At 34.8% G+C, this 21,993-nt stretch overlaps 3 protein-coding genes across 3 annotated transcripts; 2 read left to right on the top strand and 1 right to left on the bottom strand.

Moving 5' to 3' along the window:
• The first annotated feature begins 1,454 nt into the window (after positions 1-1,454).
• LOC141711568 (chromatin-remodeling ATPase INO80) lies at positions 1,455-13,935 on the top strand. The gene is made up of 23 exons (XM_074514112.1): positions 1,455-1,795; positions 2,154-2,232; positions 2,424-2,793; positions 2,917-3,340; positions 3,443-3,643; positions 3,835-3,945; positions 4,241-4,641; positions 4,773-4,881; positions 4,960-5,040; positions 5,140-5,312; positions 6,544-6,669; positions 7,356-7,517; positions 7,605-7,662; positions 8,567-8,797; positions 9,014-9,160; positions 9,700-10,257; positions 10,359-10,613; positions 10,722-10,829; positions 11,374-11,468; positions 11,595-11,751; positions 12,253-12,450; positions 12,556-12,705; positions 13,291-13,935. Exons 1-23 carry the CDS (start codon positions 1,736-1,738, stop codon positions 13,519-13,521), a joined length of 4,485 nt encoding a protein of 1,494 aa, XP_074370213.1. The 5' UTR covers positions 1,455-1,735; the 3' UTR covers positions 13,522-13,935.
• A 435-nt stretch (positions 13,936-14,370) lies between these two features.
• LOC141711567 (uncharacterized) lies at positions 14,371-18,637 on the bottom strand. Its single transcript, XM_074514111.1, has 2 exons — positions 15,808-18,637; positions 14,371-15,089 (listed from the first exon to the last, which is right to left on the bottom strand). Exons 1-2 carry the CDS (start codon positions 18,425-18,427, stop codon positions 14,698-14,700), a joined length of 3,012 nt encoding a protein of 1,003 aa, XP_074370212.1. The 5' UTR covers positions 18,428-18,637; the 3' UTR covers positions 14,371-14,697.
• Positions 18,638-20,780: 2,143 nt separating this feature from the next.
• LOC141713821 (protein DMP7-like) lies at positions 20,781-21,446 on the top strand. Its single transcript, XM_074517392.1, has one exon. It carries the CDS (start codon positions 20,781-20,783, stop codon positions 21,444-21,446), a length of 666 nt encoding a protein of 221 aa, XP_074373493.1.
• Positions 21,447-21,993: the final 547 nt, after the last annotated feature.

Here is a 21,993-nt window from a genome sequence, read left to right as displayed (position 1 = left end):
GTGCGTTTCATATGTCACATTTTTCTTAAGCAGATAATATAAATAAATGGCAGAGCCTAACCAAAATCCATACAATCAACCCCATTAAAATAGACTTAGCATTAACCTAATATCAAGTAATTTATATCCAAAACACAAATACTCCAACAAGTTTAAAATTAATTAAAGAATTTACATATATCATAAAATTTATAAAGATAATGAAATTACAAAAATTGAAATTAAAAAAGAGGGATGAAATTACACTGTTTACTCTGCATATAATAAATATGTTAGTAACTATATTATATAATATCAAATATTAAAACTACTTTTTGCCTTATCAAACACTTATCATTTACTTTGGTTGATGATTAAAATGAAAATATGTTAACGAGTTACAATAATTAGTCAAACCCAATGATAAAAACATCAAAATATTTTTTATAGTATTAATTCAGTGATAAATTAATTTTCAAGGATAACATTTACGATCAATTGTTCAAAACAATCTATGCCTGATAATTTTAAAAATAAATAATCAAAATTATCTTATTGCAAAAATTAAGACCTGTAAAATTAATTGGAAAAAATTCTTAATACATTAGTGAATTGAAAATAATTATAGTGTAGTCTATTTCTTAATATAATCATAGATATAAAAATAATTATTTTTCTAATATTTTGACATATATTATGTTTAAATACAATTCTAAATATAATATAATTAGAAATTTAACGAATCATAAATATTAAATGATTACATTAATTCAAACACTAAATATGATACAATAAAACAATCCACCGTAAATAAAATATGATTATTTATTTAATTGTATGGAGATATTTGATATATATCATTAAAAAAGTAATTCAATTTAATATCAATATATTTCTTAATATTTATATTACAACAAAATTATATAAACTATAAAAAATAAAAGTTATCTTGAAACAATATCAATAATAATTATACACGTACATTAAAAATAAAAAAACAATTTATTTTTTAAAAATAAAATAAATAAATTTTAAAATATCTATAAACTAGTAATTAAGACACATTTTAACAATCTTATTTATATTTTCAGACAAATTAAAAGTAGAAACTATAATATTTGATCTTTTATATTATATTCATGTTTATAAATTTAATATATCACAAGGGTATTAATTTAACTAAAAGTTATATAATCCCTACATTTTAGGACCTATTACCCAAAATAATATTTAATATTTAATAAAATTTTATATAAGTATTAATTTAACTAAAAGTTATCTAATCCCTACATTTTAGGACCTATTACCCAAAATAATATTTAATATTTAATAAAATTTTAAATAAAAAATTATATATCTAGATTAATTATTTATTGAAATCAAAAATGATTTTATTTATCCTATATCAATTATTAAAGTTCAATTTATTTATTTCTTTTCCAAAATTCAATCTTTCTTCACAAAAAACCGCGCATGTTAACAACACTAACTCTTAAAAGCTCACTTTAGCAATCCGCTAACATGCACCCACTCTCCTGCGTATGATCTTCTTCTCCACACTTTCTCTCTCTATATCTACATCCTTCTTCATTATCCCCACTCTCTGTCTCCTCTTTGTGTTAAGCTAGGGTTCTCTCTTTTTATTTTTATTTTCTCTCTCTATCTCTCTCTCAAATTACACACACAAACACACACACATATGCATCTCTCTCAATGCTATCTCACACACTACTAGGTGTAATCTTTATAAAGTAAGATGGACGCGAAACGACAGTCTAGGAACTCGAATGCTTACTCCAATTTGTTCAATCTTGAGGTAAATTACATGATTTTTAGCTCTTTTTTAATGTGTTTGTGTTTGATTTGTGTTAATTTGAAGTGGGATTGGTTTAATTTTTGTGAATTTGGGGTAATTTGAAGTGGGGTTTGTTTAGTTTTTGTAAAGTTAGGGTTTTTATTTTTTTGGGGTTTTTTTGGTTAATTAATCTAATTTGATTTGAATTTGAATTTGGGGACTTGGGTGTGTTCTTGATTGAGTTTTTGTCAAGGTAGGGTTTTGATTTAGGTTTGATTTTTTTTGAAAATATTGTGTCTTGAATTTAATTGAAATTTGGCTGTGTTGTAGATTGGTTTTTATTGAATTTAATTGATTTTTTTTGGTATTTGTATTGTAGCCTTTGATGAACTTTCAAATGCCAAGACAGGATGATGACTTTGATTATTATGGGAATAGTAGTGATGATGAAAGCCGAGGTGGGAATTTTGTCTTTTTTCGTAGTTTCTGGTTTTGTGATGTTTTTACATTTAATAAAAAATGCGTGTTGGATCAAATTCTTTAAAGTGTATTAATAAGTAGGAAGTTTACCTTGTATTGGGATTATGTGAGCCGGGTTTGTACTTATGTGCATTGGCTGGCATTGCATTTGTTTTTATGCTACAAACAGGTGGAGCTATGACGGAACGCACGAATGGAAAAGCGTCTGCACATAAGAAGAGGCGGAGTGCATATAGTAGTGATGAGGACGGAAGTTACGGTACGTACATCTCAGAAGAGCAGTATAGATCGATGCTTGGAGAACATGTTCAGAGATACAAGAGGCGCAGAGATAATTCCTCGCCAAATCCGGGCCCAACTCGCACTGTGATGCCTGTTTTGAAAGGTAGTTTAGGTCCCAAGGAAAGGAAGTCGGGGAGTGAGTCCCGTTTAGGATCGCGCAAAATGGAATCCAGTTCTGAGTATTTAACTGATATGATCCATCAAAAGCCACGGAAGTATAATGAAAGAGAGTTTGCATCAGAGTATAAAATAAATAGGTTAGTTTCGTGCGAGCTTTTTTCCTCTTATCCATTCTATAAGATTATTGATGTTTTGGTTATGAGGTTTGTTAGTTTTTGAATATGGGACATATATCTAAAAGTGCTCTGAAAATGCCGCAGAACTGTTCAGGAACCAGCATATTTGGATATTGGTGAAAGCATTGCTTACAGGATACCTCAAACTTATGAAAAGCTTGCTGCGTCATTGAAGTTACCAACCACATCAGAGATTCGAGTGGATGAGTTTTACCTAAAAGGCACACTTGATCTGGGGTCTTTGGCTGCAATGATGGATGCTGACAAAAGGGTGGGACAACGAAGTCGAGCAGGCATCGGAGAGTCAAAACCCCAGTATGATACTCTTCAGGCAAGATTGAAATCTCAGGCAGCTAACAATTTTAGTCTGAAAGTGAAGGATATCCCATTGGATGCATCTTCTATTCCTGAGGGGGCAGCTGGAGCAATAAGGCGATCTATCATGTCAGAGGGCGGTGTCTTGCAAGTTTACTATGTAAAAGTGTTAGAGAAAGGAGACACGTATGAGGTTAGTATTCACACTTGCCATGATATTAGCTGCCTATATACTTAAAGTACGGGAAGTAGGGTTTGTTTGTCATTTAAATGGGTCTGAACTTGTTTTGTGCAGATCATTGAACGCAGTCTCCCCAAGAAACAAAAGGTGATAAAGGATGCTTCAACTATAGAGAAGGAGGAAGCAGAAAAGATCGGTAAATATTGGGTAAACATTGTACGCAAAGACATACCAAAACATCATAGGATATTTACCAATTTTCACCGAAAGCAGCTAAGCGAAGCCAAAAGGTTTTCCGAAATATGTCAGAGAGAGGTATTTATTAACTTATAGCCTGTTGGGTTTGTATGTATGGTATGGGGATATTAAAATAGGTGCATATTTCTTGTTCTAGGGCTTTTACCAATTTTATAGTCTATAGTTTTGCCCAGTGTGTTTCTACCTTGTAGTCTTGTTGTCAGAATATTTTCCAGTATTCAAGTTCCGGTGCTGGTTTTTGCATATAGGTAAAAATGAAGGTAAGCAGATCACTTAAATTGATGAGGGGTGCTGGAATTCGTACAAGGAAACTGGCCAGGGACATGCTTATATTTTGGAAGAGAGTGGATAAGGAAATGGTAAATTTTTATTCCCTTCGTACTTTTTGTTTGTTGGCCTTCAAACATGTTTGTTGGCCTTCAAACAATGTAAACTATAGAAGGTGATTTCTTAGACCAATAGTTTGACTACTGCAAACATATAAAGCTGGATCTATATATATGCGGAATCTATATATATGCACATGCTCGTGTCCCAGGGAATAATAAACATGCAGAAGTTCAGTTATTACTAGATACACTTTTTAAATGCCACAGTGAACAGTTTTCTTTGATAATCATATTGTAAATTCTCTGAGTATTACAAATACTCCAGGCTGAAGTTAGGAGAAGGGAGGAAAAGGAAGCTGCAGAAGCTCTGAAGAGGGAGCAAGAGCTTCGTGAAGCTAAGAGACAACAACAACGGCTCAATTTTTTGCTATCACAAACAGAATTATACAGCCACTTCATGCAGAACAAGCCAACTACACAAGCGTCAGAGATTTCAAATGACCAAGAAGCTCTGACGGGTTCTTCAGAAGCTGCACCTGTAGCTGTAGAGGAAGAAGACCCAATAGAAGCCGAGTTAAAATTGGAGGCTCTAAAAGCTGCTCAAGATGCAGTTTCTAAACAGAAAAAGATAACAAGTGCATTTGATGATGATTGTTTGAAGCTTCGGCAAGCTGCACCTGAAGAAGCTCCAATTGCAGGGTCTAGTAACATAGACTTATTGCATCCGTAAGTTGTTCAGCTTTTATAAGTATCTTTCCTATTGGAAAATGTTAATATATATGGCTGGTTTTATCTTAATTATGTTAAGCATACCAAACCTGTGAACTTATCTGGAAAATTACATGCGACTTTTTCAGCTCAACAATGCCCGTAGCATCCTCTGTGCAAACACCTGAACTGTTTAAAGGCTCCCTGAAAGGATATCAGCTAAAAGGTCTCCAGTGGCTGGTTAATTGTTATGAGCAGGTAAAATGTCACTCTATAACAATCGTTGTTTACTTTACTCCTGATGTCTGTTGACTTCAACGGATTCTATCTTTTCAGGGTTTAAATGGAATCCTTGCTGATGAGATGGGCTTGGGAAAGACTATCCAGGCTATGGCATTTTTGGCCCATCTGGCAGAAGTAACTATCTACTTTTAAGAACTTTCTATCAACATCATTGAAATTAACATGTCTATTCGGCCAAGTATGAAGTAACTTAACATGGAGTTCTATTTACAGGAAAAGAATATTTGGGGCCCTTTCCTTGTTGTTGCACCTGCTTCCGTCTTGAACAACTGGGCTGATGAAATTAGTCGGTTTTGCCCTGACCTGAAAACTCTCCCATATTGGGGCGGGCCTCAAGAGCGAGCTATAATTAGAAAGAACATAAATCCGAAGCGTCTATATCGCAAGTAAATGCGTACTTTATCTGATTAACTGATTCTGAAAGTGTTTCCATAGATCTGAGATGGATAGCTGTGTGTAGAAATAGTCACAAACATATTGATGAAAACTATGACAAGGGCATGCAACAGTTTTCAGTGACAAAATCCGAGCTTAAATTATATTTTTGGTGAAGTATAATTTTGCACACACTTTCATATTTGTTGTGAATTGAACTTAAAGGAGTAAATATACATTAATCATTAATTAGATGTTTCAATAATGAAAATTATTAATTTATTACTTACTCTATATTTACATTAGAATTAGGATGTTCTGCTAGGAAATATTGTTATTGTTGATGGCAAATTTCGTCACAGACGAGACATCAAATTAAGATTTATAATTGGGTATTCGTAGAGAGTTATAAAGATTAGGGATTTAATATCCATGGCAATTTGGGGAAAAATTAGAGTTTATGTGATTTGGGGCTTGAGGAGAAATAATTCTAGGAGATAATAGAATTTCGAGGATCTCTTTTCAAGGTGCCTAAGTATCCTTATCTAAGGAATCTAGGCTGCAAAGTACTTTTTTATGTCGGATTCTGTTTAGGCCCATACTCCTATTAACCTTTATATGTTAAGTTTCCTCGTTTATTATATTCTTAATAGTGTTGGGTGATTAATAACCCGTTGGGCCTATTATAATCCTTAATTACTTGCTGATTACCCATTTAGAGGTGGGTTCATATTATTTATCAACAGTTATAACTCTAGTTGTACCCTTATTTATATTCCTAGGTATGTTAGAAAATTTTAATGTGAATCCTACAGTATATATTAGTCTTAGATTGTTATTAATAATTAAGAATATTATTTTTACAATTCCTGAAGGTAGTGAAATTTCGTGATAAATTTAAACTGTAATGTATCATAATTTAGACAGGATTTATTATTTGAAGAAGGTCAAGTATATAGATGGGAAATAGTAGGAATTAATTTGCTTTAAGAAAAAATTAAATACTTTCAGTTAGTTGGTGAAAGGGGTGCACTTGAATATAGTAGTTTAGTGCATCTTTTTACTTGAATCCCATAAGGAGAGCCTAGCTGTGATTCTTTTAAGTATCCTTAAAGAATAAAACTAATATATATCTCCTTCTCTTACTGTATTTTGTGATTTAAGTCCTGAATGACGCATTGCAACAAAATTAAGTTTCTTAACCTTATTAGTTGCTCATCCATGTTCGCTTTTACTTTTCAGAGATGCTGGGTTTCATATTCTCATTACTAACTATCAAATGCTAGTGTCTGATGAGAAACACTTGCGTAGTATTAAATGGCAATATATGGTATTGGATGAGGCCCAAGCAATCAAAAGTTCCCAAAGGTATGGAACCTTGTCTTCTATCCTGTTGTTTATCAAGATTCCAATTGATATATACAAAAAGAAGTAATTATGTTTTAAAACTTAAGCTTATGTTTAAATGTGTACACTGCATGTTTATAATGGTTCTGTCGAGGTAACTGGGCAGCAGGATAATGGAAACAACCTGGTGTAATTTCACTATTATAAACACGGTCATAATTTTCAAAAATGACGGTTCATGTCAAAAGCTGTACCAAGTGGAATTATGTCCAAAGTTTTAAAACTTAAATATCGGATATGTATTGCTTTCGTCTTTCTAAAGAGAAAGCTACTTTTGTGGTCCTCTGCCTCACTGTCATCTCACAATATAACTCGTTTAGTCGTTCCACAAAAAAGAGTGAATGTTGAATAAAAGCATCCCTGAATGTTTGTACATGTAACTATGTAATGTGTCACATTTCCCTGTTCTTTCAGTGATTATGGGACCCATATTGTGACTATTGTCACTTCCTTGTGGTTTTAGCTTAGCATATTAACTTCTAAAAAAGTACTACTGATCAGTTAAATTTAATAAGTTACCAACCTGTTTTACATCACCTAAATCTTGTGCTTTCGATGAGCTTATGTCTTTAACTGTGCTGTGTAAAGTTTTCTATCTGTATTATGCTTTGAAATTTTACTGTAGTGTCCTATTTTTTGTTACACAGTATACGATGGAAGACACTACTCAGCTTTAAATGTCGAAATCGCTTGCTGCTGACTGGCACTCCAATTCAGAATAACATGGCTGAGTTATGGGCCCTCTTACATTTTATAATGCCAACTCTATTTGACAGCCATGAACAGTTTAATGAGTGGTTTTCAAAAGGGTACTTTTCTTGTGATAATTTGTGTTTGCATCTAAATCTTTGTGAATATTAAATGAGAATCTCATAGGTTTTGCTGTCTATAACTAGAATCGAGAATCATGCGGAACATGGAGGAACTTTGAATGAGCACCAGCTTAACAGATTGGTAAATGAATTTCAACTTGGACTGCACTCTTAACTTTGAATCGACGTCTATTTTTTCTTTATAACATATGTATGGGAGTTTCGTGTCAGTCAGAGTATTCTGAGTGATCAAAAACAGGATTGTTTGTTCTGGCATCATATTGGTTTTAGCTTTCCGTTGTGCCCTCAGGTCTAGAGTGTCGACATAATTGTATATATGCGCCCCCGAAGTATATATAGTATTGGCTTGTTCGGACATAGTTTTACTATGTAATGTTTTATTTTATTGGTTATTGGGGTATGGGTAGGCTTTCCAATAATTTATAGATGTAGCCTCTGAAGGTAGTGGATGGCGATTCTCATTAAGCATTACTCATAAAGTCTACTCAAATTCCTTTTTGAAATTATGAACTCTTAATTATTATTGTTGGAAGAGATGTATCATGCCTCTCAGCTTCTTGGCTTGAGATTCATGTTTGTTCAAACTTCATGAAGCCATAAGCACTATGCTAATATCTAGTTTTTGTGTGTGTGGAGATAGAGAGAGAGAGAGATAGATAGATAGATAGAGAGAGAGAGCTAATATCTAGTTTCTGTGTGTGTGTGGAGATAGAGAGAGAGAGAGAGAGAGAGAGAGAGAGAGAGAGAGGGAGGGAGAGGGAGAGGGAGAGGGAGAGGGATTTATATATTACACTTGGTGTTGCAGGCATTCTAATTTCTTAATGTATTTTTTTGTTCAATCAAGAGATAAATCTTTAATTTTCATATCTTAAGAGCTGCAGTTTTATGTTTCCGTGTCTCTAGTCAAGATAGTATTATAAGTTTATACTTGATATATATATATATATGTATATATATCCATGTAAGCAAGGTGTGTGTTTGCATGTGTATAATCTTTCTCTTGCTATTTTTGGCTCCTTGAACAGCATGCAATTTTAAAGCCTTTCATGCTTCGTCGAATCAAGAAGGATGTAACGACCGAGTTGACTGGGAAGACTGAAATAACGGTGCATTGCAAGTTGAGTTCTCGGCAACAAGCTTTTTACCAAGCAATAAAGAACAACATTTCTCTTGCTGAGTTGTTTGACAGCAACCGTGGACATCTTAATGAGAAAAGAATTTTGAACCTAATGAATATTGTCATCCAGTTGAGGAAGGTATATATTTATTCATTGGTCTCTGCATATATAGTTATATCCATTTGAAATTCATGGATGTGCTAGTCCAGTTGTAGAAGGTGCTTTTGCTAAAGTACTGGCCCAATTTGGTACGAGGTGGAGAATACTCCATCTATATAAATTTTGGATGTGCCTCTTGTAGATGTTTTAAACATTTTGTTTTCAGTAATTGATTTGTTAACCATTTAATGTCAGGTATGTAACCATCCCGAGTTATTTGAGAGAAATGAGGGAAATACATACCTTTATTTTGGAGACATTCCAAATTCGCTGGTTCCAGCTCCCTTTGGAGAGTTGGAAGATGTTTACTACTCTGGTAGCCGAAGTCCTATTACATACAAGGTAACGTTGCGACATTTATTGAGCTTTCTTCTTCTTAAACAGTCATCATTAAGGCATGTTGCAACTCCCCCCCCCAAAGGCCCCTAAAACATACAAACAAACACCCATGAGCTCTTCCGGTGGTACATTTTTAATAAAAATTTGTGCGGTAATTGAACAATCACTTACAGCTGCAGATACTCTAGAGCCTAGAACTTTTTCTTCTGATGCTATCTCTGTTTACAGGAAAAGCTACAATTTGTAGCTTTTGAAAAAAACAAATATCAGGAAAGTTGATATTTAACAAAAAATATCTAGAAGGAAAAACAGTGGCCTTTAATTTGCAATTAATTTTTTTTCATAATATGAGCTCTTTAAGCTTCAACTTAAATATTCAAAATTGTATTTACCAAAGACTTGTCAGCCTTTCTCACAACAATGCCAATATAGCCCTAAATCTTGCAATATCATGTAGGAGCTTTATACCATTTCTTATGGTTCCTAATTCTTATTTTTTATGGTTCTTAATTTTTATTGATGATCTCTTTTGATCCTTACAGATACCAAAGATGGTATACCGTGAACTTGTCCATAGTTCAGGTATCTTTTCTTCAGCAGCAAGGCATGTTGAAAGCAGAGAATTTATTGAGAAGCATTTTAATATTTTCTCACCCGAGAATGTTTTCCGATCCATGTTTGCACAAGGGAATAGTTTAAATGGGTCCTTTGCTGGAAGTGAGACATTTGGGTTTGCCCATTTGATTGATTTGTCAGCAGCAGAGATAACGTTTTTGGCAACTGGGTCTTTTATGGAGAGAGTATTGTTTACAATCATGAACTGGGATCGTAAATATCTTGATGGTATGTTAGATATGTTTATGGAAGCTGAAAGTGACGATTCATGCAGTCAGATCGGGAGTGAAAAGGTAAGGGCAGTCACACGAATGTTGCTTATCCCCTCAAAGGCCGAGACAACATTACTTGAGAGGAGGCTTGCAACAGGTCCCTGGGATGTGCCAAATGAAGCTTTAGTGTTGTCTCATCAAGATAGGCTTTTATCTAATATCAGACTGCTTCATTCAGCATATTCTTTCATTCCCACAACCAGAGCACCCCCAGTAAGTGTTTTGCAGATTCTTTTATTACTTATATTTTTTAAATTCATTAAGAATACTCAAACTTTGTTCTGACTTCTGAGTTGTTTTATTGTGTTTGTTAGATAAGTGCTCACTGCTCTGATAGGAATTTTGCCTATAAAATGCTTGAAGAATTACATAATCCTTGGATTAAGAGGTTATTAGTTGGATTTGCTCGCACATCTGACTACAGTGGTCCTAGGAAACCAACTGCTCACCATTTAATACAAGAAATCGACTCTGTGCTACCTGTTACACAACCCGCTCTTCAACTCACATACGAAATTTTTGGATCATGTCCACCCATGCAAAGTTTTGATCCTGCGAAGATGCTTTCTGTATGACCAATTATCTCTTAGGATGTATCTTATTATTTAATTTACTAAAGATTATATGCATCTTTAAAGTGCTTGCTAAACTCGTAACTTTATAATGTGCTCTCTTAGGACTCGGGGAAGCTCCAAACATTAGATATACTATTAAAACGTCTGCGGGCCGGAAATCATCGAGTGCTTCTGTTTGCTCAGATGACAAAGATGTTAAATATTCTCGAGGTATTCTAAACTCCTTTTAGGTTTTAGCCAGCCTGTGCTTTAGTGTATAGTTGTAATAAACTTGCAAGTTACAAGGTTGTTGTTTCTCTTGCATTTAAGGAGACATATAACAACCTCTCACAGTACAGTTTCATTGGTTTAGTTCCGTCAATAAATTACACTATATCATTCATTTGATATTATCATTATTGTTGTTTTCAAATGCTTACAGGATCTAGGGTTTGAAATTTTGTCATTCACTTTTTTCTTATAACGGTTTAGACTTTTGTGAAGCGTAGGCTTTCATCTGTCCTTGAAAATGACAAGGGATGTAGATCACTAATTTAGAGATAAAATACTATCTGCTTCTGAAGATTTATCTCAACCTAATCTTATTAAGGTTGTCTGGGAAAATATAGATTATAACGCCACACGTAATATTTGAAATTTGAATCATGGATATCAGAGACCACGATAGAGATGGATTAGTAGAGTCATAGAATGAAGTCTCCTTTATAATGAAATGCTATGCCTCTCTTGAATCTCTCCTTCAAATTTCCTGCAGGACTATATGAACTACAGGAAATATAGATATCTAAGGCTCGATGGTTCATCTACAATAATGGATCGCCGTGACATGGTTAGGGACTTTCAGCATCGGTAAGGCAATTTTTGACTTGTATAGTATTCTTTCAGAGTTTGTATTTATATGTTCTGCATCTCTTCTCTGCATCATGGGTAAACAGCAGTAAATTAATAAGCATATTTGATGTGGAATATTTGTAGGAGCGATATTTTTGTTTTCTTGCTGAGCACAAGAGCCGGAGGGCTTGGGATCAATTTGACAGCTGCTGACACTGTAATTTTCTACGAAAGTGACTGGAACCCGACACTGGATTTACAAGCAATGGATAGAGCTCATCGGTTGGGTCAGACTAAGGATGTTAGTTTCTTTTACTAATCATATATGCACTTGTATTTAGCTTTCTGCATGACACAATTTTTTTAGCTTTTGCCATTATTTAGCCTTAAAATATTAACAATAAATGGTTTAGCATATATAAATATAATAAATGACTGGGTCCTTTTCATGTTACATATCTTTTTACTTGCATTTCATCCCGGGTGAAATAATGGGAACAATTGGTTAAAAATATAACATATAATCTACTTTATGATCACTCTCAGATATTTTAGGACCTTTAGGGTCATCCTGGAATGACTTGAGGAGTTGAGGCTTTTCAGTTTTCTTTGTTGAGGAATACATCAATGCCATGCCTTTGGCACCAGCATATGAAAATATGATGTCCTGTAATATTCATGTCAAAAATGAGACTCGAATATTCCATATTTTTAATTACTGGGCTGTCTTTTCACCATTAAGGTAAAGTCCTTGCTCATTCATTCGGGCAATGAACGTAAACACTGTTTGTATTTCATGTAGGTTACCGTGTATCGGTTGATTTGTAAAGAAACAGTTGAAGAGAAAATTCTGCAGAGAGCTAGTCAAAAAAGCACTGTGCAGCAACTCGTTATGACAGGTGGACATGTACAGGGTGACCTTTTGGCTCCTGAAGATGTTCTTTCTTTGCTAATTGATGATGCTCAGTTGGAGCGAAAGATCAGAGAACTTCCGTTTCAGGTATTTCTGGTTTTATCGTCTCATAATGCAAGTAGTCTCAAGGCAAATTTGTTTTGGTTATCCAAAATCTTCATATGATTCCTTAATAACATTTCACTTAATCAGGCTAGGGACAGGCAAAAGAAAAAATCTGGAACAAGGGGTATAAGAATTGACGCTGAGGGTGATGCATCTCTTGAAGATCTTACAAACCCTGAATCACAGGTCAATGGATCTCAACCTTCGCAGGATCCTGAGAAAGAAAAATCTGCCAAGGTACCAAATACTGTTTACAGTTGTCTATGTTTGAAATTAAGTTTAATGTATGCCTGAGCTTACAAGTCAAAAGTACTTGGTACTTACCAAAGGTGCTAGGTGCTTCTCCTGATGCGTAAGTTCAGATGAAAGGTTTAAGTCTCCGTTCATGAGACCATCACTTCTTTATATTTTATGGACATGTATAAAGTTGATGTGAGAGTAGAGCTACCAGTAGAGGATGACAAACATGCTAATGTGCTTCAAAGGTGTTTGTTGTTTTTAAAGAAATGTACTTGTTTTCTCCAAATTTTAATCCGAACATATTTTCCTGCGTAAGAAGAATCATTATAATATCTGTTAAATATGTATCAAGAATTAGCAGGAAGGGAAGACGCTAAATGTCACGATTAATAATATTTTGGTGTTTTGGTTCAGTTAAAAATAAATAAATACTTTTTGCCTCATCAGAAATATTATATTCACTGTTTAAATAAGGCATGTCTTTACTTGTGAAAGGGTATCAGGGGTGTAATTCTATAAGTGTTTATTCTAATGGTCAGTTGTTAGAAACATGTCCTTACATTAAAATTTGCCAATATGCAGAGGAAATCAACATCTGACAAGCCAACGCCTCCAAAACCAAGGTCTAAAAAGGGTGGTTCGAGAAACAGCGACACATCATCCCCTGCTTTGACATCTGTAGAGAATGAAGGTGATGATCCCTTACAAAATTCGGATTCGCAGCACAGATCTAAGAGGCCAAAGAGGCCGACAAAGAGTGTTAATGAGAATATAGAACCAGCATATATTGCTACTCCATCTTTGGCAGACTGAGTACACAGAATTTGTCTAGGTCTTTTACCTGATGCGGTGCTGCCCGTTTCTGAACCAGTGAAGATTCCAGAGAGTCCATGTAAGTTTTCATGGCCCGTCTTGTCTGCTCCCTCAGTGAAACGGCAGATTTAGCACAGGCCTGTACCCCCCGGAGGGATTGTTTTTGGTAAACTATGCATTAGAGATGGTTGCAGAACCTAGCGGTGTTCTTAGGTATAACTCCAGTTGCAAAACGGGGAACACTATATGAGGATGTAAAATTAGTGGTGTATAGATTTTTTTAAAGGGGCTTCCAGATGACAGGTATGCTGTAGTATTAAATTCAGTTTTAATGTATATATGTTTATTATTCTCCTCTACTGGTGAATGACAAACAATTAGAGTAAAAAGTGAGCATTTAAATTTTACCATCAATATTTTGCATATGAATTTTGAAAGCATGAAGACGACTAGGGTCTTGGTTAAACTTTGAGAGATTTCAGTATATTTACCGGGTGGTAGCTGGTATAACAATTTGATTACTCTGCTATTTCTTTTATAAATTTAAACCAAGCATGTTCAACTTGAAAAAAAGTACATTGTTTAGATGACAGCCAGCCGAATGAGAATGACAAACACTACTTCAGAAAACAATCAAACAAACACCTTTTTATTATTTCTAGGGCCCAGGTCTAAGATTTCTTTTTAACCTTCCGTTGATATTTTTCGCGTAAGGGCTTTTCTCTTTTTCGCGGATAATCTGGGTCCTTAAAATATAGATCTGACACCCCTAATGGACCCTAATGGAGTGTAGTATGTTGAATAAAGTTTAACTGACACACGATTGCAATGGAACATGACCCTTTAATATAAAATGGTACCCAAATTGAGTGCACATCTGCACTGATACCAGTTTCAGATACTATATGTTCACGCTATCCAACAATCAAAGCCTAATTCACCAATCTTTCAATTCTTAAGACTTCATTTACAATATCTATCAACTACATAGGAGATTCTCATACTACTGTTATACATAACATTATCATGGGTTGCTACAAACTCTCTGGAGAAAATAGTCGATATTTTCGGTGCAGGATGTGACTCGATGCACTGCCCTATGCAAAAATATGATATTTTCGATGCTCTATATATCGTTGATCAATCCTTGTAACCAAAATTTGTGCGCTCATCCCCTTACACTAAACTTGCTTGATCGGAAACATCTTCATAGTAATAAGGGGATAGCTTCACGTTGTTCTTTGTGGCTTTGGGCTTGGGATCTGTTGCTGCTTCTTGAAGCATTTTCACTACTCTTCTCATTGAAGGGCGGTTGATTGGGAGCGGGCTAATGCAAGCTATACCAATGTCAAGGACCTTACATATTTGTTCTTTGTAGTTACAGTCGAGATTTGGATCAATGACATGATCAACCCCTTTCTGGTCTACATTGCTGCATACCCATGTTGCCAGGTCCTTCTCCCCGAGTTGTGGGTCGATTGCTGCCTTTCCTGTTACTAACTCAAGAATGACAACCCCGAAACTATATGTATCGCTCTTTTCATTGACTCGAAGAGTATATGCATATTCTGCAAAAGATTAAAGATAGATTTCTCAGAACTATTCACTGCAAAGTTAATCCAGTCAAATGGCTAAAGGATGATTAGGTAAATAAGCCACTGTTTTGACGCCTGTTGTTAACGACTGGCATATTTAGAACCAGTGTTCTGAAAGACAGGATTCGGGATTTGTCGATAGGCATACCACCTTACAGTGATTAATTGGATAATCGGCGATTAACCGGAATACTAATCGAATATATTTAAAAATATATAATAATTTAAATTTATTAAGCTTTATATATTAATTTAAGAGACGGTAATTAATCGGATTATAAAATCGAATCGGAGGAGCACCTTCTAATGATTAATCGGTAAAATCAATGATTTTTAGAACCACACTTAGAACCGACTATAATATACAAGTACAAGCATTGTTAGGCAAACCATATATATCCAAAGGAGAAAGAATAGGCAACTTCAAAACAATATTAAGATCATACCTAACTACCTACTCATGGTTCATATCACTTTTTTATAGTTGTAGAAGCCAACACTTGATTAATCTACAGACACTCTTAACATATATAGAATGCATAAAACAAAGCTCGAAACATTTCCTTTTCTTGCAGTGAGAATTGATACTAATCACAGATTCAAGTAAATTTATATAATTTTCAGTAATCTCTTTAATAGTAAGAAAAGTTAATAAAAATGAGGAATTGGTCTTTAAAGCAAGGGACCTTACCTGGTGCAATGTAACCGCAAGAACCAGCTATGACCGACATAGATTCTGCGCCCTTGTTGATCGCTCTAATGAACTTAGCAACCCCAAAATCAGCAATTCTTGCTCCAAAATCTTCATCCAGCAATATATTATTGGACTTGACATCTCTATGAACAATTGAAGGTTCACAGTCATGATGCAAATAGGAGAGCCCTTCTGCAGCATCCAAAGCAATCTTTAACCTTGTTGGCCAATCCAACATTCCACCCTTGGCAGAGTGCAACACATCACCTAAGCTTCCGTTTGGCATGTACTCGTAAACCAAAAGCTTACTCTTACCTGCATTGCAGCAACACCACAATCTGACTATATTCTTATGCCTGATTCTTCCGAGAGTCTCAACCTCACTTTCAAACTCATCTTTCATTGAATCCGCACTACTATAGATGGTGTCATCTCGAATTGATCTTTCCCAAAGCTTTTTTACTGCAACGACCTCACCGTTACCCAGCATTGCCTTGTATACTTTCCCTGAAGCCCCGGTTCCAATAACATTATCTTCCTTGAGGCAATCCACAATGTCTAATTCACTGAAACTCAACTTATGAAACGATCTCCACTTTACCACAAATGTCTTGTTCTTAATTTTCCTGAACTTTCTGTACTTCAACACAAACCAAACAAAGCCCACAACGAAAACTACGCCAGCAATGACAAAAATGAAAACAAGCACCCAAGAATTGCCAGAATTCTTACGACCCCTGTGTTTAGGGCAAAGACCAAGAAGATCATCTCCGCACAAGCCCGGATTGCCTAAAAAGCTATCCTTGTAAACTTCTTTAGCATACATAGATGGAATATCACCAGTGAGCTGATTATTTGACAAATTTAGCTTATTAAGCTTCAAATTTTGCAGCCCATCTGGGATTTTCCCAGATAAACTATTCCCCGAAAGATCAAGATAATTAAGCACGGGCAATTCTCCAATTTCATCAGGAATTTTTCCTGACAACCTATTGTTCGACAAATTAAGCTCATTGAGCTCCTTTAAACCCCGAATTCCCACAGCAATCTCACCTGAAATCTCATTGTTATTAAGATCAAGCCTCCATAACTTACCCAATTTAAACAAACCCTCCGGAACACTTCCACTCAATCTATTATCATTAGCAGAAAACTCAATCAAATTTCCTACTAATCCAATTTCATTTGGAATATTACCCGAAAACTGGTTTTTCGCAATCATAAGCGTGGAAAGATTAAATGCACCAGAAATCAAGTGTGAAATATTCCCAGAAAATGAATTCTGATGAAGATCAAGCAAGTAAACATGCGGTAAACCCCACAAACCTACCGGAATTTCACCCGAGAGGCGATTATTACCTAATCGCACTCGGCTTAAACTCCTACACTTAACTATACTCCCCGGAATTTCACCGGAAAACATATTATCTAACAAAATCAGTTCTTCTAAATCACCCTTTTCGCAAATGCTTTCGGGTATTCTACCGGAAAAAGAATTCCCGGTAACATCAATTGTTTGAAGAGGCGAGTTCTTACCGAGTTGACTCGGTAATGACCCGGTGAGCCGGTTCTCGAAAATTCTCAGCTCATATAAATTGGGGGACATTGCTATATTCTCCGGTAACAAACCCTCCAGTTTGTTATGATACAAATTTAATGACTCGAGTGGCAACTGAGTCAACTCGGCCGGTATTGTCCCGGTAAATTTGTTCATTGACCCATCAAATCGCCTTAAGGCCGTCAAATTTGACCAACCGGGTAGCAATTCACCGGTGAATGAGTTGTTAAAAAACTCAATTTGGACGAGACTAGTGAGTTGAAATATCCAACTCGGTAATGGCCCGGTGAGTTTATTACTCGATACGTCGAGATCAGTGAGTTGACTCAGTCGAGTGAAACTATCAGGAATTGTATCTATGAGGTTGTTTCCACTGACCCAGATGGACTCCAAGCTTGACATGTTACCGAGTTCCGGCGCGAGTCGACCCGGTGAAAACGGGTTATAAGCGAGTTGAAGAGTTTTCAAGCTCGTTAAGTTCCCTATCACCGCAGGAATAGTACCAGTGAGTAAATTGGCGCCTAAAACCATCGTCTCAATTACCGGAAACCTCCCGAAGCTCGCCGGAATCTCGCCGGAAAAACTGTTCCCGGAGAGGTTGAGGTAGAGAAGATTTGGGAGAGAGGAGAGAGAAGAAGGAAGTGGGCCCTCTAGAAGATTCTCAGAGAGATCAAGATAAGTAAGATGAACACATGTAGAGATGACTGTGTCAGAGAGAGATGAGTTAATAAAGTTGTCGGAGAGAGAGAGTGAGGAGAGAGACGAGAGCCTGCAGAGAATGGCGGGAAAAGGACCATCGAGAGAGAGAGAATCGAGAGAGATTGAGACAACAACAGAGTTGTTATTACATGTAACTCCAGTCCAGTTGCATGGGAAATCGTGTCGAGGATTCCAGTCAGAGAGAGATGAAGTTGGGTCAGAGAGATAATGTTTAGCTCGAAGGAGATAAAGACCTTCTTGATTTAAAGAGTGGAGTTGAAGTGGCAAGTTTGAAACAAGTACTAGTAATGATGTGAAGAGTACAAGTAAATGTAGATGAAGATGATGTTTCATGATCATGTTTATATGTAAGTGTTGGGTTTATGATGATTTTGTTTTAAGGAGGGATGTTATTGCAGGTATCATTTTGGGGAGGAAAATAAGCAAGCAAAGTAGTAGCAATTTCAGGCTTTGTATTTCAGTTTTGAGAAGATTGGCTAGAGTAAAAGTCAGGTAAATAGGTCCTACTAGTGCACTCATTGGTAACATCATGAGAAATATTTTTATAGGAATCCTGAGGAGGAGAAATATTTTTATAGGAATCCTGAGGAGTATACATTACTTATCATCTGTCATGACTCATGAGACTGAGATCATTCCACATGTTGACAAAATACTCTCTTCCTCCCAAGAAAACGTTTTCTATTTGTGTTGAAACGTGCTTGTTAATACACAGTTTTAATTGTTATTTTTTTTATTTTGTATTAATTATTAAATATAAAAATTTCATTATATTATAGTATTTATAAATACGAATCCAATAAGATCACTCATAACTATATTTGATCTTATAAATTATATGTAAATTATTAGTCAATCGCGTACATGAATACCGTAAAAAGTCAAAATGGGAAACGTAATTAGTCCTTAATTTATTTTAAAATCGGTTAATTTGGATTGAAATAAATCGATTCAGAATTAAGTAAGTACTCGACTATGTATTTGAAAGTCAAAAATAAGTATTAAAAAAAGAAACGGATTATTCAAATTTTAGAGATACAGTCAAATTTCCAGTTTCATAAAGTGTTAAAAGTCAAGTTTGTATATTTTATATATTCAAATAAATCTCGAAATAACCGAGAATTGAAGACATACCGATCATGATAAAATTACAACTTAACTTATTATTCTTAATGGTAGTTATTGCATAATTTTCCCCAATATAGATTTTGGAAAGAATAAGAACAGTAAGAGTTCAAACTCTACAAATATTATAATTATGTGGATTTTAAGTGTAATAATTATAATTAAAAGAAAAAGTAACACTAAACCCCATATTCTACTTGAGTACTTGGTAGTCAAAGAAATGGAAATGTTTAAAAGGAATGGAAAGTAGGACAAATGAATACAAATCAAATCATCATAAATTATTTTATTCTTTAGTTGTTTGTTGCTGGGACCTATAATGTGGACTGAAAGAGTATTAGTAATCTACAAGATTGTTGACCAGGGACAACAATTGGAAGCCAACTATTCTCTTCTCTCTCATTGATTTTTACAACTTTTTAAGATTTTTTACTAGAGCATTATTATCATATAATATAGAATTTTATATAAATATAAATATTTTTAAAGTATCAATTTACTTGAAAGTATAATTAGTGACATTATAAAAATAGAAATAGCATTCTCATAATAAGTTTGTTCCAAGGAACCTAATGATTAACTATTTATTTCAAACAAATTTAATATCGTAAAAATGATTCTAAAAATATTTTGTCTAATGAATAACTTTCCTAATAAAAATATAAAATTTCGTGTTTGTAGCTATACATACATAAATAAAAATGTATCTCATATTAAGAAAAAAAAATTATAATTAGCACTGATTATTGTACAAAATAATAATTTAGTTTTTATTTAATTAAAACATTTTCTAAGATGTTATCCCTACCACCTTAGCTTTAAATTTGTAATCCAGTGGTGTAGGTGTAGTAGCCCTTGGTACTTTTCAAGTTAGTGCCTAACTTAAGTAAACTATTTATTTAAGCATGTTTTCTATTTAGAAGACATAGTAATATATTTAGAACGTATATATATTCAATTTCAAATTTAGAACTACCAATTTTTGACATATATGCTCATTGGTTGCCAGCACAGTAATATGGTTTTACCTAATCTTTCTGTCACAATTTCAAACAAAATATTTAAAATTTTAGAACATTTTCAAGCCTAACAGCTGGGCTCTGCCAACTTATGTCTAATCCACCAACAATTTAAGTCCTACTACACAGCTAACCCCTTCCTGCCTTCTCATCCATAATCCAAATTAAGAAACAAAAATTAATAAAAAGCTGACTATTAATAGTTTAATTACATTGTCATCAAAAATAAGTTTCAAGTCATGAATGCAACTTCAATGCATGCATTACTAAACTTGAAACTTCCTTTGCCATATTTGGGCTTAAACATAGTTGTTACTTGTTAATTTATAGGCCATACAGCATAACAATTTATTCTAAGTAGATGATTTCCGTGCATAAAATGTTTTATCTCTCTTCACAATTGTGTAATGCCTTGTTTATGTATGAAAACCTATTGTTTAAGAGATCACTAATCCATCACCAAATTCTGGAAATAAGCTAGTTCTAATCTCGCAATTTTAAGGAAACAAGAAGTAGAAAGGCAGAGGGGTAGCTAACAGAACAAAGCCATGAACAATAATGTAAATGAGAACGGAATAGGAGTGAACAATGTTACCACCATGGAAGAACAGCTACAACCTTTATTAGATGATCATGAACCACCAGGTCCAAGTGCGGAAAAACCACTAAAAACACCAGCGCAAAAGGTCATGAGAAAAGCATTCAAGAGAACAGCACTGTTAGCCAATCTCCTCCCAACAGGTTCAGTCCTGGCATTTAATATGTTATCTCCTGCATTCACACATGAAGGAACTTGTCCCACTGCTGTCAATAAAACCTTGACTCTAGTCCTTTTAGGCCTCTGTACTGTCTCTTGCTTCTTTCTTTGTTTTACGGACAGCTTTAGGGATGAAAGAGGGAAGGTCCGGTATGGAGTTGCTACAATTAATGGGCTGTGGATTGTTGATTGTTCTGTTAAGGTTCCACCTGAGGAAGGAGAAAAGTATAGGATCCGTTTTCTTGATTTTGTCCATGGCTTCATTTCCATGCTTGTTTTTGGAGCTGTGGCAATGTTTGATCAGAATACAGTTAAGTGCTTATATCCAATGCCATCGGAAGAAGAAAAGGAGCTACTCGCAACATTGCCTCTTGCTGTAGGTCTCATTTGCAGCATGTTCTTTATCTGTTTTCCAAGTCAGCGGCATGGAATCGGATTTCCTCTCTCTCGACATTAAAGGACAGAAAAGTATTTCAGGAAAATGGGAAAGAAAAAACATTTCATGAAAATGGGACATATTATCCAATACTATCATATTCCATTTTCATGAATTGTTCAATGGATTGCATACATAAAAGTCGACTTGAATGGTGCTGAAATGTAAGATAAATACATGAGATCGTGAAATCTGACTTGCAAGATTTAATTGTTCAAAATCATAGCGTGTTAATGTATGAAGTCACTTTAACAGATACTAAGAATGCACTTTCACTAAAAGAATAATGCACTTTCACTAAAAGATGTTGTGAACAAAAATCTTAGAAGACGAGCTATGGCCTGTGAACAACAATTATTTTTTGAGTAAAGTAAATTGTCTGTGGTTGAACTATCACAAAAATGCAGATTGTGTGCCTGAACTATGAAAATTGCAGATTGTGTGGCTGAACTATCAACTTTTGTGCAATATGATGGCTAGTTTCGAGTTTCCCCGCTTCAATTTTCCGCCTCTCGAGTTTCTCGAATTCAAAATCTTCGAACTAATCACACATCCATTTGCCCTCGTT

Source organism: Apium graveolens, chromosome 3, assembly GCF_009905375.1.
Source record: "Apium graveolens cultivar Ventura chromosome 3, ASM990537v1, whole genome shotgun sequence".
NCBI classification, from domain to species: domain Eukaryota; kingdom Viridiplantae; phylum Streptophyta; class Magnoliopsida; order Apiales; family Apiaceae; genus Apium; species Apium graveolens.
The sequence above is the reverse complement of the archived record's forward strand: the minus strand, read 5'-3'. Positions and strand labels throughout refer to the sequence as shown.

Excerpts from the sequence above, each read along its gene's own strand:
- LOC141711568 (XM_074514112.1), top strand. The coding sequence starts at position 1,736 with ATGGACGCGAAACGACAGTCTAGGAACTCGAATGCTTACTCCAATTTG. Across the intron at positions 11,469-11,594 it reads GTTAGGGACTTTCAGCATCG|GAGCGATATTTTTGTTTTCT; the intron begins GTAAGGCAATTT and ends GAATATTTGTAG. Across the intron at positions 11,752-12,252 it reads GGTTGGGTCAGACTAAGGAT|GTTACCGTGTATCGGTTGAT; the intron begins GTTAGTTTCTTT and ends TATTTCATGTAG.
- LOC141711567 (XM_074514111.1), bottom strand. The coding sequence starts at position 18,427 with ATGATCATGAAACATCATCTTCATCTACATTTACTTGTACTCTTCACA. Across the intron at positions 15,090-15,807 it reads TTGCGGTTACATTGCACCAG|AATATGCATATACTCTTCGA; the intron begins GTAAGGTCCCTT and ends AATCTTTTGCAG.
- LOC141713821 (XM_074517392.1), top strand. The coding sequence starts at position 20,781 with ATGAACAATAATGTAAATGAGAACGGAATAGGAGTGAACAATGTTACC.